Genomic DNA, 17769 nt, shown 5'->3' on the forward strand with positions numbered 1-17769 from the left:
AATCACACACACCAGAATTGTTAAGAAAATCTAGCTACTATCACCTTGAAATAGAAATGACATTATTCCTTTCTGACAGCAGTTCTTCTTTCATCTTTATTCCTCCAAACCGTTTTCCTTCCTGCACAATTTTAAATTTTCCTTGGCATGGAAGCTGAAAACCTTTTCCATCAGCAAAACAAATGCTTTCAACGTTAAGTTTTTTTTTGCTTTCAAATTTTTGTGTCTTCAACTTGTTTTGGTCCCCTAACACTATTGGTTATTTAAATATCTGTCATCATTCTGATGTTAGAACTTATTTCTAGCATCTTGAGTTCCAACCGCTGCTGTGATGGTGTTCATAGAAACAGGGAAGCAGGAGGCGGCCATTTGGCCCATCGAGCCTGCCTTGCCATTCTTCATGATCATAGCCAATCGTCCAACTCAGTAGCCTAATCCTGCTTTCTCCCTATAACCTTTGATCCCTATTTGCCCTAATTGTTACATTTAGCCGCATCTTCAATACATTCAATATTTTGGCATCAAATTTGGCAAGAGGGTGAGAGTCCAGGCAGAAAGGCAAATGGAAGCAGTGCAGAGACCAGAGCAAAAGTTAGAAAAGAAAAAGTACAATTGGGTGACAGAATCATATGCAAAAGACGTAGATTTCTTGATTCTAAAAGGACAATGGGTATAAGGGCACTTTATCTGAAAGCCCATAGTATTCAAAACAAGTCGATGAACTTGTATAAATCAGTACAAAGGGATATGATTTAGTTGCAATGACAGAAATGTGGTTGCAGGGTGGTGATGACTAGGCATTAAATATCCAAGGGTATCAGGTAATTAGGAAGGATAGGCAGGAAGGTGAGGGAGGTGGGGTCACCCTCTTAGTTACAGATGAGATGAGGGCGATAGGGAGAGATGATAAAGGATCTAAGGAGCAAAATGTTGAATTCAATAGGGCGGAGATCAGGAATAGTAAGGAGAAGAATGCACCGTTGGGAGTAGTCTATATGCCACCTAATAATAATTCTACACTGGTAAAGGCAATCAATCGAGAAATATCTGATGCATGTAAGAATGGAGCGCAGAAATAATGGGGGACTTTAACATGCACATTAATTGGCCGAATCAAATAAGTAGAGGCAGTCTTGAAGAGGAGTTCATAGAACTCGTCTGTGATAATTTTCTTGAACAGCATGTTACCAAACCTACAATGAAGCTTGCAATCTTAGATCTGGTCCTGTATGTGTCATGAGACAGATAAAATTAACGATCTCGTAGTTAAGGATCCTCTTGGAAAGAATGATCACAGAATGATTGGATTTCGATACAAAAGGAGGGTCAAATAATATCATCTAAAATCATGCTTTCCTTCACCATACAGGAATAGCTCATGTGTCTGTTACTAACCTAATGCAATTACATAATGCTCTTTGTATTTGCCACTATACCTCAAGACTTCCTTAGCTTGTGGAGAAGAGACATCTACATTCAATTCATGCATAACAGTTTCTCTCAGAGGACTTTCAAGTCCTCAGCTTTTTGCTACAGGAAGCAGCAAAAGTTTGACACAAACTCTCATAATCCCAACACCTTGGCATTTTTGGGCCTTACCTCTCTAGTTTTCTCATATTATACTACTAAACAAGTTCCTAATAGATGTTAGTTTCTAATGATAAAGTTAGATTTTAATAATTAATCCAATAATCTTACACCTGCAATACTGGTTGAACATTGATTTTCATTTTTCAAAAACTAAAAGATTGAAATGGTCTTGTTTTTGGTGGCTTCAGATTAATCACTTTATCTAAATTTTGTATAGCTACATTATCTTCGATTACCCAAGGATATTAGTGAGGATTATGTCATTCTGATGGACAGTACAGTGTCAACAGGAGCTGCTGCAATGATGGCAGTTCGAGTCCTTCTGGTGAGTAAATGATGATTTAAAAAAAGCAGCAGTCACTGTTTGTTTTCAGGCACCCCTCTAGACTTTTCAAATTTGAATTGCAATCTCTGGTCAATAAATGATGTTATTGAGAAAGGTTTTGTTGTGAGAGGTGATGGTTAGAGTGGAGGGTGGTTTTCCACCTTAATTTAAAGCATTACATTTGTGCCTGATATCTTTTATGGAACTGTGCTAAAATTTATTTTGCTTTTAATTAGGGTACTTATGTTCATTTTCATCACCTGAAGAAGGGTTACTGGACCCAAAACATGAATTCTGCTTCATCTCCACAAATGCTGCTAGACGTGCTGAGTATTTTCAACCTGTTGGAATTCTTGTTAGGGATTTGGAGCATTCTGCTCAATTTTGGCTAACTGCAGAAATACATCACTATCCTCAGGCAAGCTGTGACCCTCATCCAGAATCTACCACAAATACAAGTTCAAAAATGGTGTCAAGCATAGCTATGTCTTCGCACCAACACTCTTATCCATCTTCATTATGGCAACACCCTCCCTATATCCAAATCTTTTCAAAACTCGCTAACTCTACCCATATGTATGAAATTCCTCACTCGACCAAAAAGAAATCTACAGGACCACTGGGGAACAATTCAATCTGTGTCGCCCCTAGTCCAGAAACAAATCATCCCAATCTTTGTCATCAGGCATCAGTGCACAGATAACACTTGTGTTTCTGCGTATTCAGACAGAGCTCTGAACATCTTTGATGCATTCTTGGAGACATATGAGAGAATAGATCTCAGACTAACCATCTGGATGACAAAGGTCATTGTACCAGCTTATTATATCTGTACAGCACTACTGCCTCACTGACGAGAACCATTCTGAGCCACTGAATTATTTGGATCCACTGTCATAGATTAGGAGTCTTCTTTCAGCTAAGGCAGGCATTGATAATGAAACTCTTTCTTCTTCAATGTGCCAGTGCTGCCTGAGGTCGACTGAGGAATACAGTGTTTGATGATATAAGACCTCAAACAGGTATAAAGCTCAGGATCTACAGGCAGCAGGGTTGCCTGCCCTCTGGTATGTGTCACTGACATAGACAATCTACAACAGACACCTCAAATGGCTGGAGAAATATCACCACCAATGCCTCTGCAAAATTCTGCAAATCCAGTAGCAGGAACAGAAGCTGTAATATCAGTGTCCTCTTTCAAGCCATCATGCCCAGCATTAAGACACTGTTTATGATCAGTCAGCTGAGGTGAATAGGCCATATCATCCACGCGCCTGACATAAAACTCCCAAACAAACTTTCTACTCCAAACTTTAGCACAGCAAGGGGTTACAAGGAGGGGTAAAGGAAAATCTTGGAAGGAATCCTCAAAGTCTCCCTTGAAAGTTATGACATCCCCACCAATGTGAATCTCTTCCCAAGACCACCCAAACTGAAGAAAAAGAACCATGAAGGTTCCAAGTATTTTGTTCATCTCTCACAGAGTCCAGATGGCGGCCAAATGAAAACAACAGATGGTATGTGCAGATACCTGAACATCCCATTCACTCCTCTTATCAAAACAATATCTGCCTCACGTGGCAGTATGTGTTGGATCCAACATTGAACGCTTCAGTCATTTCAATTTTGGAGTTATCTTTAGTCTTCAGGGACTGCCAAGAAGAAGAAATGTTATTGGGACTATTTATTTTTATTAGTATGAATTAATATACAATATGTGATATCACAGAAATGTGTCCAATTGTTAGAAGTACGGAAGAAGAATCTTGATATTTAATTTCCTTCTCAGAATTATAATGCAGTCTAAATACTTACTTGTCTCATTTTTTTTTGTTTTACTCTAAGCAAAAGATTCAGAACTAATTCACGTTGGGTGACACACCAAAATGTGATTTCTGGTCAACCTGCAGAAGCATTTGTAAACTATTGGATCTAATTTCATATTATTTAGTGGAGCATTGTCATTTGCAGCTCTAGATTTTGTGGAGCAATATGGTTCTATGAAATTGTTGTAAAGTTGCATCTATTTGAATAATGTCTGCCACGTTTATGATTCTTGTAATTCATTACTTGATTTTCATTACTTTAACATTTCCATAATAATTTTATAAAATAATATTAGTGTATGTAGTTCTAGTTTTGAAAAGAAAACTTGCTTCTAGTTTAGCATCAGTTTCAGTATGGCAGCTGGTGAAAGCTACATCTCTTAAAATTTGTCTGACTTATTTCAGGATCATGATGTGCAAGAAGATAAAATTTTCCTGCTCTCATTGCTGATGGCTGAAATGGGAGTGCACTCGGTGGCGTATGCGTTTCCTAAGGTTAACATTATCACCACTGCTGTAGACAAGAAAGTAAATGATGAATTTCACATTATTCCTGGAATAGGTAAGGTTATGCGTGAATTGAAATATAACCAAGGAGGCTTCTTATTTCTTCCATGCTCCAGGTAGATCAGATGTTTGATTATTTTCTCATTTTACGAGTTCCTCACCACGATGACTAGATGTTACGTTAGTAAATAATGGTAGGAAATATTCCCCTTATTTTTCAAGGTATGAGGGACTGGAAGGCTGGTTATTGGCATGCAAGTTATTGTTCAGTACATACTTCAACAGAATCATAAAAGTAAATTTTAGGTGTGTGATTAAGTTCTAATTAAAGATTATAATGGGAGGGTGAGTAAGTGGACCTGAGGCCACGAAAAGATCAACAATGATCTTATTGAATGGCAGAGTGGGCTTGAAGGACCAGATGGCCTATTCCTGCTCCTGAGGAGAAAGTAAGGTCTGCAGATGCTGGAGATCAGAGCTGAAAATGTGTTGCTGGAAAAGCGCAGCAGGTCAGGCAGCATCCAGGGAACAGGAGAATCGATGTTTCGGGCTCCTGGTTCTTATTCCTGCTCCTGGTTCTTATGTTCTTATGATCTAAGACAATTTTGAGTTACTGTTTAAGACCAAGCCATATAGAACCTATTGGTTTTGGTTTCCCTATTCTATCATTTTCATATTCTGCATTTGGCTACTGAGATATACTCCTCATTACTGTACATTTTTCTGTGCCAATTAATTTATTCTTATTGCTATTTTTGAGAAATTTTAAACACTTGAAAGATTAATTTTCCAGGCTCGATTTTGGAACAACTGAGAAAAGTGATTCTGCCTTGAAATTTTGATATTTTGCTTTTGGACATTGAGGTTGTGAAAAGTGCTATGTAAATATTTATATTTATCAACATGATGTTTTTTCTTAAGTTTGAATTTTGTTTTAATTAAATAAATCAGTACTTTTCAACAAGGGCGGTAAAATAGTATGGTTGGTACAAGTAACAAAGCATAGACTGAAGTGTGAACTGATGCTAATGTAAAATTAGCACCTGCTTAGAGTTGAGTATGATGGAAAGCAAATTGATAGCAAACATAAATTATGGGATTGAACAAGAGAAGATTTACAATGGTGTGTAAATCAGTATTGTACACACACAAGAGGATGATATGGGGATTCAGGGGTTTAGACTGTGAGAGACAGCAAGCTGTTTGTTTTGGACAGTGAGAGTGTGATGGACTACCAAAATTCAGCATACAACTCAGTCAAATTTTTGAATTGGTCATAAATTGTTTGATTGTTAGGTGGCAGTGCAGGCTTGTTGTGTGTGATCATATTATATTCTTGACTGATGGGTATTTAGGAGTGTAGAGCAGAGGTTGCAATCAGATCAACCATGATCTCAGGTGGCAGAGCAAGATCGAGAGGCAAAATGATCTTTTCTTGCATTTAACTCGAATGTTTGTAAATAGAATACAGATAATTCTGTTAATTCTTAAACTGTCATCCGTGCTTTTTGTCAGGCAGATGGGGTGCACTTAAACACCGAAACTGATTTCATGCAGGGTAATTGTACTCTTCTATGAAGAGTTTAAAATTAACTGGAAGGTCATAAGAACCAAGAGTTAATATTACAGGAACGCCAAAGTGCACAGGATTAGTGTTTATACTGTTTCCAATGTGTCTTTGAAGTTGCAAGTATACCACATCAGCTGCTTTGCTCTCATTAACCTTGTTTGTTCCTTCTTCAGAAAAAAGAAATCTAGCAAGTCAGTTAAATGCAATTTTCCCTTAAGAAATCCATGCTAACATTTTATTATTTCAATGCATGCTCGTGTGACTATGTTTTTCTAAATTATTGTTTCTAGAGGTTTTTCCAACAATAAAGTTAAACTGTCTGGCTGGCAGTTGTTGAGCTCATCTTTACTTGTGATTAAGATAAGATCAGGCAGTCCTTCCATATTCTTCTTGGTATCATGCAACGTTTGGCAGCAGTCTCCTCCCAACACCTCTTCACCATTGCCCAGCTGGATGAGACAGAAATTGCTTGGTTCCATTCTTATCTATTTAATCATAGAGAATCATCAAAAATCATTTCTTTGGCACCTGTCCTATGCCCTTTATCAACACTATCTGAAAATGTTTCAGTTTGTACATGTATGCTGACACATTTATCCACCTTACTTTCCCACCACCTCTCATCTCCTCCACTGTCTCTAAATTGTCAGGTTGCATATGCAAAGTGGAATACTGAGTGAGCAGAAATGCTCTTCAACTAAATATTGGAAAGATCTAAATCCTTATTTTTATCTCTACTACAAATTCTGCTCCTGAGCCATGGAATCCACACTTCTACATGGCAGCAATCTGAGGCTGAACCAGAATGTTTGCAACCTTGGTATCATACTTGATCCCAGAACGAGCTTCCAACCATATCCACTCGTATCAATAAAACTGCATATTTTATATCCATTACATATCTGCCTGTGCAACTGTAACTGATGTTCTGCCACTGAAACACACATTCATGTTTTTGATACCTCCAGTGCTGAATATTTTAATTCATTCCTAACTGGCTTTCCAGCCAGTTGAGGCCATCCTAAACCTTTCTGCCAGTGTTTTAATTCACAATAAATTCAGTTCATCTAACATCTGGTATCTACTAACCTACACTGGCTCCTGGTTAAGCAATACCTTAACTTATCCACATGTTCAAAATTCCTCCTTATGTCTGGAATACACTCCAGCCTTACAATCCTCCAAGATCCAACCCTAGAGGGCATAGGTTTAAGGTGAGAGGCAAAAGATTTAAAAGGGAACGCTGGGACAACGTTTTCATGCAGAGGGTATAGAATGAGCTGCCAGAGGAAGTGGTGAAAGTTGGTACAATTACAACATTTTAAAAGGCATCTGGATGGTTATATGAATAGGAAGAGTTTAGAGGGATATAGGCCAAATGCTGGCAAATGGGACGAGATTTATGTAGGATATCTCGTCATCATGGACAAGTTGGACCAAAAGGTTTGTTTCTGTGCTGTTTTTCTGTTTGAGTCTATATCTGCAATCTCCTAATTATGACCTCTTGAGCATCCCTGATTTTAATTGCTCCACCACTGGTGGCTATGCCTTTGGTTCAACTCATGAATTTCCTCCCTAATCCTGTCCATCTACTTTCCTACTTTCAACCACTTCTTTAATCCTATCTTATTGTCTAAACCTTCAGTCATCTGACCTAAATATCTCCCCATGTGACTGGACATCATTTTGTTTTAAGCCTTTGTGAAGTATCTGGACATGTCAAGGATGCTGTTTAAATGTAAGATGTTGTTGAATCTCTGACTTCTCATTCTAGACCTGTGCCATTTTTTGGGAGCTCCAAGGATTCATCCTTGATCGCCTTCCCTCCTCATTTACCTGCAGTCTCTCGGCAAAACCTCATCTGAAAATATACATGCATAACCAATAGGGTCATCAGTGTGCTATTTAACCCTTTGGGACTGCACCACGATTCAGGAAGTGATCGAAACATAATATCCTAGATGTTTGACTATTTAAAACAGAGATGTGATTTAAAAAAAATTCTCCAAGAGCCATGTGTCTCTCGGTTTCTCTTCCTGGAAAGGTTGTAGTAGCAGAATCTTTAAATATTTTTAAGGTAGAGCTGGATAGATTCTTGATAAGCAAGTGCGTGAAAAATTATCAGGGTTAGGTAAGAATGTGGATTGGAGGTTACACTCACATCTGCCATGATCTTGTTAAAAGAAGAAGGCTTGAAGAGCTGAATGGCCTAATCCTGCTTGTTTGCTCAAGTGAAGACCATGGGTGATCTTCCACCTTAACTCTACTTTCTAGTAATATTCCTATAAATAGTAGCACCTGTAAATTTGATCAACCTCCATCTTAAATATGCATGATGATTTAACATCCACAATTCTCTGGGGTGGAGAATTCTAAAGTTTCACAGCCTTTTGCATTAAGAGATTTTCGTCTCAGTCCTAAATGGCCAACCTTTTGTTTAGATTACTTACAGTGTGGAAACAGGCCCTTCGGCCCAACAACTCCACACCGACGCACAACCCACCCAGATCCATTCCCCTACATTCACCCCTTCACCTAACACTACGGGCAATTCAGCCAGGCCAATTTACCTAACTTGCACATTTTTGGATTGTGGGAGGAAACCGGAGTACCCGGAGGAAACACAGGGAGAATGTGCAAACTCCACACAGAGAGTCGCCTGAGGCGGGAATTGAACCCGGGTCTCTAGCGCTGTGAGGCAGCAGTGCTAACCATGTTCTGAGGTTGTGACCTTGTGTTCTTGACTTCCCAGCCATAACAAACATTACTCAACATTTACCTTGTCAAGCTACTTTGAAGTTTCTATGTTTCAGCCTTGAATCACCTTGGGAGATTTCTCTGCATTAAAGTGGCACTATTTATGTGAAAATTTTCAATAACTTCCATACTCTTAATTAAACACTTAAAGGAAAGTGGGAAGAAAAGGGAAATATTTGTATTGTTTGAACTAACGGAGTAGTCTAACAACTTTTAATATAAAAAATGTACCATAATTTTAATATTGGTCATTGTGGGTTGACAATAAGCATTGATGTAATAAATGTTGTTAATATTTAGGTAACTTTGGAGATCGATACTTTGGCACCGATGCACCATCTGATTGGTATGAGTGTGATGAGGGCATGGAATACTAAGTATTTTACTGTGTATCTGAGATATCCAAGATGGCCTGGAAGCAGAAGGATTGTTTGCTATACCTGAACATATTTTTGACTGTATCGAACAGCAAGCTGAACATTCCTTTTCTGAATTCATAATGTCAATTAAGATGTATTTTGAATATTTTCAATTTTTCAAGTTTGGGCCTGACCTGTTATACCATTTAAGTTAGCATTTTTAGTTCAGAATTCACATTTAGAATGCCAGCTATTAGTAAAATGTATCCGATTTCAAATAATCTAGTCATTTGTAAAGTATATATATGAGAATTGGATCTGCTTGAGTTCAGTTTCAGAAGTTAAAAACTTGAACTTTTTTAAAACATATCTGAAAAAAATCTAATGGCTCCATTTGTAGTAATTGTGTGGCTTTTTAAGTAAGCAATGAAGGTATATAACTTATTTATATATCTCCCAACTAGTACTTCAAGTAGTTTAAACTCAGCAGGAGTGGTAGAATTTATGGAGAGAGGAGAGTTAATGTTTTGAATCCAATATGACAGTCTTTGGAATGTTTTAAAGCATAGTGGTATTGGACTCAGATATTGCCAGACATGCTGAGTTTCTCCAACACTTTGTTTTTGTTTCAGAACTCCAGCATCACATTACTTCATTTTACTTCAGCTATGTTTTCTTGTAAATTGCAATGCTATCATAAATAAATATCACTATTTAAACATGACCCATTGGCCACAAGTAATATGTTGATCACATGCAATATATTTGCAAAGATTGTTCGTTAAAGATTCCTAGCTGAGACTGAAATAAAGTTTCACTTTTGCATAAATTCATCTTTAATTAAAATGTGTCTTCAGTCACAAAGACTTCACATAGAATCTCCTTCAATAGAGGTTCTAATAAGTATTCCTTAAAAATCCTTCCTACATCTCATGTGAACCTTTAACTGTTCTGAGATCTGTTGTGAAAATAATGTAGGATCAGCTGCACTATCATAAAAAAAAGCCGATGGAAACTAATAGCATTGTTCTTTTTTTTGTATATTAATTTAATTAATTGCACATAAGTAACATCAGTGATCCTCTGGAATTGAAAGCTTGGCTTATTACCTGATTTCACTTCTTAATTTAACCACACATCAATTTTATATCTGTCATTATGAATGGTGACTGCTTGTTAAGATAATAGTTGAAAAATAATCAAGTCCCACAGCACTTGCAGATTAACAGAATAATGAGATCCAAATGCTTATCTCTGTCCATTCCAATCCTTTGCTCCCATAGGCCCCCCACCCCACCAAGCTCAGAGTCAACTCTCATAATTCTCACAGAAAGATCGCAATTTTCAAGCCCTGAAATGAAGTCACAATGAGGGGGGGAGAAATTGGAAAGCACTGCTGCAAATAAGGAGCTTGAATTTTTCCACTTATACACCACATTGTTAAATTTTGAAGGAAATGCTTACATTTATGACTAGCTTTTCATGTTATAGGGATGTACTAAAGTTCTTTACAGTCAATAAACGACTCTTATTTTGTACCTACTTTCTCTGTGTATTCTTTCATGGAATGCGGGCACTGCTGACTAGACCAGCATTTGTATCCCATTTCCAAGAAGTAGTTAGGAGTGAGCTACACTGACTAGATCTAGAGTCACATGCAGACCAGACTAGGTCAGGATAGCAGATTACAATCCATAGAGATTGTCGATGACTTTTGTGACAATCAGCAGTGGTTATATGGTCACCATTAGGCTAGTTTTTTTTATTGAATTCAAATTCCACCATCTGCCATGATGGCATTCAAACCCTTAGAACATTATTATGGTTTTCTAGATTTTCTGATAACACTACCACTATGTCACTGCTTCTCCCATGACTTAATAAATTGTTAAATTTTGCAAAATCAGACTTATAATTAATATTAACTTGCTTTTATTTTGTTTAAAGAAAATATGGTTCCGATGTTCCTTGGAAATGGGATGAATCTATTGAGATTCAACTGTATTTGAATACAAATGGAACCTGAAGGGTTATGCACCATAATTTATTATTGATTAACCAGATATTCATGTAAACTATGAATGTTTTAACAATTAAAATGTTAAATATTGTTATGCAGTTAAAGTAACATATAAATGCATATTAAGACCCAAAAGGCAACAACAGCACTGTTGACTTTATTATTTAGTGTGGCAGACGGGAGAAGCGATATTAAATTTGCTGACTGAAAATGCAAAACCCCTAAATGTTCTATGATATTGTTTTTTTTAAAATATGGAAATGTGCAAATGTCAGAAGTCATGTAATGCACAATGTATGTATAAATATTCTGCAACCTGTATTATTTTAACTGTACATTTCTTGCATCTGATAAAGTTTATATTATATTGTGCCACATAACAAATGAATAGTGGATATTTCTCATTGTTATTCCAGTTGGGAGATGTTCACAGCACATGGATGATCATAACAGAACTATAGCAAGATAATCTCTAATATTAAGGCTTATGCTAACTCATTTGAATATGTGTCCATGCAAATATTAAAATTTTAAGATTCAAAGTACAACTTACAATGGTTTATGGTTCTACAACAAGAAAGATGAAATGATTCAGATTACGATATAACGTATTGCTGCTTCTGACATTTTTATAGCGGCACAGCACTTCAGTGCCTCATTGCACAAGGAAACCGGATTTGATTCCAGCTTCGGGTCTGCATGAAGTTTACATGTTATCCCCGGGTCTGTATGGGTTTCCGCTGGGTGCTACGGTTGTGTCCCACAGTCCAGAGATGTGCAGGTTAGGTGGATTGGCTATACACAATTGTCTGTACTGTCCAGGGATATGTCAGCTAGGTGGATTAGCCATGGTAAATCTGGGTTTTACAGATAGGGTAGGGGTCTGATGGAATGTTCTTTGGAGGCTCAGTGCAGACTTGATGGACCGAATGGTCTCTTTCTGCACTATAGGAATTCTATTTGTAAAACAAGAAGGCACAAATTTTGACCGAAGTTCTTGTGCTTGTCATTCATGGAACCAATAAGTTCCATTTAAGTGCTTTAATATATTTCTTTTCGTTAAAGCATTGTTATAAATGCTGAATATAACAGATTTACTTTTTTGGTAATATTACATTATCTTGTTATCCTGCATATCCTTTGTTCTTTCAGTTTCCCCACTGAAACTTCTGTTAATGGGGAAAGTTATGAGAACATATTTTTAAAAATAACTATCAGCCATTGAAAGACGTTTTGCTGTCTTTCATTTCCTATAGTCTTATCCCACAGTCTTCCTCAACTCAGTTCTGCTTCACTACTATCCTTCAGGGAAGGAAATCTGACATCCTCACCTAGCTTGGCCTACATGTAATGCCAGATCCACAGCAATGTGATTGACTCTCATTGCCCTCTGACACAGCCATTCAGTTGCACCAATCACCACAGAGTCTCAAAGAAATGAAACTGAGTGGATCACCTGGCTTCGACCCAGGAATAAACAACGGCAGAAACAGTCCTGTCAACCCTACAAAGTCATCCTTATTAACATCCGGGGGCTAGTGCCAAAATTGGGAGAGCTGACCTCCAGACTAGTCGAACAACAACCTGACATCATCATACTTGGTGAATCATACTTTACAATGTCCAAGACATCACCATCCTGGGATATATCTTGTCTGACCAGCAGGACAGACCCAGCAGAGGTGGCAGCACAGTGGTACACAGTTGGGAGGGAGTTGCTCTGGGAGTCCTCAACATTGACTGTGGACCTCATGAAGTCCTGCGGCTTCAGGTTAAACATTGTCAAGGACACCTCCTGCTAATTACCACATACTGTTCTCCCTCAGCTGCTGAATCAGTACTCCTCCTTGTTAAACAACAGTTAGAGGAAGCACTGAGGATGGCAAGGGCACAAAATATATTCTGGGTGGGGAATTTGAATGTCTACTACTAAGAGAAGCTCAGCAGCATTACTACTGATTGAGCAGGTCAGGTTTTGAAGGAGAACGCTGGGTTAGTAGGTGGTGAGGGAACCAACAAGTGGAAAAAGCATACTTAACCTCATATATTGCTATCTACCAGCTGCAGATGCTTCTGTCCATGATGGTATCATGAGAGTCCTTATGGAGATTAAGTCCTGCCTTCACATTATGAAGGCCTTTGTGTCATGTGGCATGTTCACCGTGCTAAATGGACCCAACTTCAAACAGTTATCAGCTCAAGACTGGGCATCCATGAGGCACTGTGGATCTTCAACAGCAACAGAATTGTACTCCAGTACAATCTGTAAACTCATGGCCTGGCATATCCCCCACTCAACCATTACTACCAAGCTAGGTGATCAACTCTGGTTCAATGGCAAGTGAAGGAGGGTATGCCAAGTGTAGTACCAGATGTCAACTTGGCGAAGCTACCAAACGGCATAAGCAGCAAATGATAGACAGCTAAGCGAATCCACAATCAACTGATCTGATCTAAGGTCTGCAGTCCTGTCACATTCATTTGTGAATGGTGGTGGACAGTGAAAAAACTCATTGGAGGAGAAGGCTCCACAAATATCCCCATCCTCAATGATGAAGGAGCCCAGCTTATCAATCCAAGAGAAAATGGGTTTAATGGATATTTAGGATTGTTAAGAAGGCATATGGTGTGTTGGCGTTTATTGGTAGAGGGATTGAGTTTAGGAACCCCGAGGTCATGCTTCAGCTGTCCAAGACATTGGTAAGGCTGCACCTGGTATATTGTGTACAATTCTGGTCACTGCATTATAGGAAGGATGTGGAAGCTTTGGAAAGGGTTCAGAGGAGATTTACTAGGATGTTGCCTGGTATGGAAGTAAGGTCTTACAAGGAAAGGCTGAGGGAACTGAAGCTGTTTCCATTGAAGAGAAGAAGGTTGAGAGGTAGCTTAATTGAGACATATAAGAGGCTTAGATAGGGTGGACAGTGAGAGCCTTTTTCCTCGGATGATGAAGGCTAACATGAGGGGACGTAGCTTTAAATTGAGGGGTGATAGATTTAGGACAGATTAGGGGTAGTTTCTTCACGCAGAGAGTAGTAGCGGCTTGGAACAGCCTGCCTGCAACATTAGTAGCCTCATCAATGTTAAGGGCATTTAAATGGGCATTGGACATACATATGGAATAATAATGGTACGGTGTAGGTTAGATGGGCATTAGATTATTTTCACAGGTTGGCGCAACATCGAGAACCAAAGGCCTGTACTGCGCTGTAACATCCTATGTTGTATAAGGATGAAGCATTTGCAGCAATCTTCAGCCAGAAGTGCCAAGTAAATGATCCATCTCAGCCTCCTCCAGTGGTTCCCAGCATTATAGATACCAGTTTTCAACCAATTTGATTCCCTCCACATGATATCGAGAAATGGTCGGAGACACTGGATACTCAAAGGTTACAGGCCCTGGCAACAAGCCAGCAATAATACTGAAGACCTGTGCCCCAGAACTTGCCACTCCCTTGCCAAGATGTTCTATTACAGTTACGACACTGGCATCTACCCGATGTGGATAATTGCCCAGGTATGTCCTGCACATAAGGAGCAGGACAAATCCAACCCAGCCAATTACCGCCCCATTAGTCTACTCTCAATCATCAGCAAAGTGACTAAAGGTGTCATCAATAGTGCTCTCAAGAAACACCTGCTCAGCAATCATCTGCTTGGCGTCGCCAGTTTTGGTTCTGCCAGGGCCATTCAGCTCCTGACCTCATTATAGTTTTGGTTCAAACATAGACAAAAGAGTTTAATTCCAGAGGTGAGGTGAGAGTGACAACCCTTGACATCAAGGCTGCATTCAACTGAGTGTGGCATCAAGGAACCCTAGCAAAACTGGAATCAATAATTATCGGGTCAAACTCTCCAGTGGTTAGAGTGATACCTGGCACATAGGAAGATTGTCATGGTAGTTAGAGGTCAGTCATCTCAGCAAGACTTCCTCAGGATAGTGTCCTAGATCCAACCGTTTTCAGCTGCTTCATCAATGACCTCCCTCCATCATAGTGTCAGAAGTGAGGATATTTGCCAATGATTGCACAATATTCAGCACTATTCGTGACTCCTCAGATACTAAGGAATCCATGTTCAGGTGCAACAAGATCTGGACAATGTTCAGGCTTGAGCTGACAAGTAACAAGTAATATTTGCATCACATAAATGCCAGGCTATGACCATCACCAATAAGAGACATTCTAACCACCAGCCCTTGATATTCAATAGTGTTATCATTGAATCCCTCACTATCAACAGCCTGGGGGGTTATCATTGACGTGAAATTCAACGGGACTTGTCACAGAAACACTGGCTACAAGAACAAGTCAGAGGCTGAATAACTTACCTTCTAACTACCAAATTCTGGATTAGTGGTGCTGGAAGAGCACAGCAGTTCAGGCAGCATCCGAGGAGCAGTAAAATCGACATTTCGGGCAAAAGCTCTTCAAAAGGGCTTTTACCCGAAACGTCGATTTTACTGCTCCTCGGATGCTGCCTGAACTGCTGTGCTCTTCCAGCACCACTAATCCAGAATCTGGTTTCCAGCATCTGCAGTCATTGTCTTTACCTTCTAACTACCAAAGCCTATTTCCCCCAGATGTAAGACACAAGTCAGGAGTGTAAAGAAATACTCCCCACTTGTCTGGATGAGTGTAGCTCCGACAATACTTTTGAAGCTTGACACCAGGACAAGGCAGCCTCTTGACTGGCATTCCATCCACTCCTTCCACCGCTGACGCTCAGTCACAGCTGTATGTACTGTCTACAAAGTGCACTGCAGAAATTCACCAAGGATCCTCAGGTAACACCTTGCGAACCTACGACCATGTCTATCTCGAGGAACAAGGTCAGCCGATGCATGGGAATGCTACCACATTCACATTCCCCTCCAAGCCATTCACCAATCTGACTTGGAAAAACATCACTGGTTTCACTGCCATTTGGTCAAAATCCTGGAATTCCTTCTTCCACACCCCTCCCCCATCCCATGACATTGTGGGTCAACCCAAGCAAGTGGACTGCAGCAGTTCAAGAAAGCAGCTCACCACCACTTTCTTAAGGGCAACTAGGGGTGGGCAATAAATGCTGGCCAGCCAGTGATGCCCACATACCACAAATGAATAATTTAAAAATTGTTTATATGATTTTGGTCACATGTCAATGATACTTAACAGCCATTTAATATGCAGAATCTGCCTCTGATATTAATCTCTTCAGTCAATCAAAATATGCATCAGGTAAAGCTTCCGCATTACCAATAGATCTGTTGAATGTCCAAATTATTGAGATTGTTCTTCTCCTTCCTTTCGCATTAGTTTATCTTAAAGTTGGACAAATCTTTAATTTTGTCTTTTGATGATATAGTCAAGGAAAAGAGTAGTTTTTGTGACTTAGTGTTTGAGATGTCAACATAATATGCTGTAAGCAAGTTTGGGTATCCAGGTTGGCAATGATGCCTATTTAACTATAATATATAAAGAATAAAGTTTTTAAATCTCATTTTGGCTAATTCAGATGCTGCCTGACCTGCTGCGCTTTTCCAGCAACTGTATAGATAGGCTGAGATTGGAAAGATGTTATGCTGCAATTTTAACTAAATCAAAATCCAGCACACGCATGTTACATGTTCCAACTGTTACTTGTACATTCTCATTCAATATATGTGCCTACTCAACCTGTTCTCTAACTCTCACAGTGGATGGGAGTAAATAAACCAGGGACAGGCAAGCAAAAATGTTTATATGAAGTTCTACCAATCTCTGCTTCTTTGTGTGATTTGACAATTAAAGAGGTATTTTGATGATATTTCTTCTGCTTTTCTTCCTTCCTCTTGTTCTTTTTCACATTGCCATTTGTCAACTCCAACTTATTGTATAGCTCTGATTAAATATGAATCATTGCACATTCCACAATTTTACCACCCAAGAAGGTCTCCATGTGAACAATTGAAGAAACACAGCTGTGATGAGACAGGAAGCTAACTGTGCCAATGCAAAAATCATCATTTTCAATTGATCCATGCTGATATTGAAGAGACTTTTTTCTTGTGTACTCCTGCCATCATTAGACTGTCATCATTCCTCAATAAGCATGCTTTCACATGCAATTGGCTTGACTTTAAAACTTGCAAAATTCTCTTGCTGCTATACTAATTACCAAAATAATATTCTCTGAAATACGCATCAATTTCAGGACAAATAGCTTTTATTTCCTAAGAAATGTATTGGCTGCCTTATGAAGCTCTGGCACAATTTCTGTATGTATTTGAGAACTTATAGTCAGAGGCTATGCTCTAACCTGTTGAATGTCATTACCAAAACGTCCTTTTGACTTATGAAGAGAATTTTTGTATAAAAGAACATAGAATTTTTTGCAATGCAGGATTTGGTGTAGAGACATCTACAGTGCCAACAGCTAACAAGTTCTACTATTTTGATACAGCAACAGTGAAGGAACAATGATATAGTTTAAAGTCAGAGCTAATGTTTCCTTTATAAAAAAACAAATCCTGTTGCCACTGAACAGGCCTTGGATCCATGCACAGCAGTGGCTTTCTAAAGCAGAAATCGCTCATTGACGTGTGTGGAAGCAGCTTAGAGGGATCATTTGTCAAGATGGTGTGTGGCTTTGAGGGAAACTTGCAAGTATTGGTATTCCTACGCATCTGTTGCCTGTATCCTTTTATGCTGTCGGCGTAATAGGAAGTTTGGTTTGAAGGAATCTTGGTGAGTGCTGCAGAGCACTTTGTAAATGCACAGTCTGGTGCCACTGTTTGGTTGTAAAGGGAGTGAGTACTTAAGGTGTGAATGGGGTGCCAATCAAGTGGACTG

The 17769-nt window shown here is 39.0% G+C and overlaps 1 protein-coding gene across 5 annotated transcripts in view; it reads left to right on the plus strand.

Moving 5' to 3' along the window:
- Positions 1 to 11496, plus strand: part of LOC122548623 (uridine-cytidine kinase-like 1) — a 205683-nt gene extending 194187 nt beyond the window's left edge. For all 5 annotated transcript variants that reach the window (XM_087979769.1, XM_087979785.1, XM_087979778.1 and 2 more), the window contains 3 exons: positions 1808 to 1915; positions 4147 to 4303; positions 8876 to 11496. In XM_087979769.1, the coding sequence (XP_087835895.1) occupies positions 1808 to 1915; positions 4147 to 4303; positions 8876 to 8952 (342 nt within the window). In that variant the 3' untranslated portion in view covers positions 8953 to 11496. The remainder of the gene's footprint in view (positions 1 to 1807; positions 1916 to 4146; positions 4304 to 8875) is intronic.
- Positions 11497 to 17769: the final 6273 nt, after the last annotated feature.

This window comes from Chiloscyllium plagiosum, unplaced genomic scaffold (assembly GCF_037043375.1).
Source record: "Chiloscyllium plagiosum isolate Xiang-an unplaced genomic scaffold, Cpla_swu_hap1 HiC_scaffold_3, whole genome shotgun sequence".
Classification (NCBI taxonomy): Eukaryota; Metazoa; Chordata; class Chondrichthyes; order Orectolobiformes; family Hemiscylliidae; genus Chiloscyllium; species Chiloscyllium plagiosum.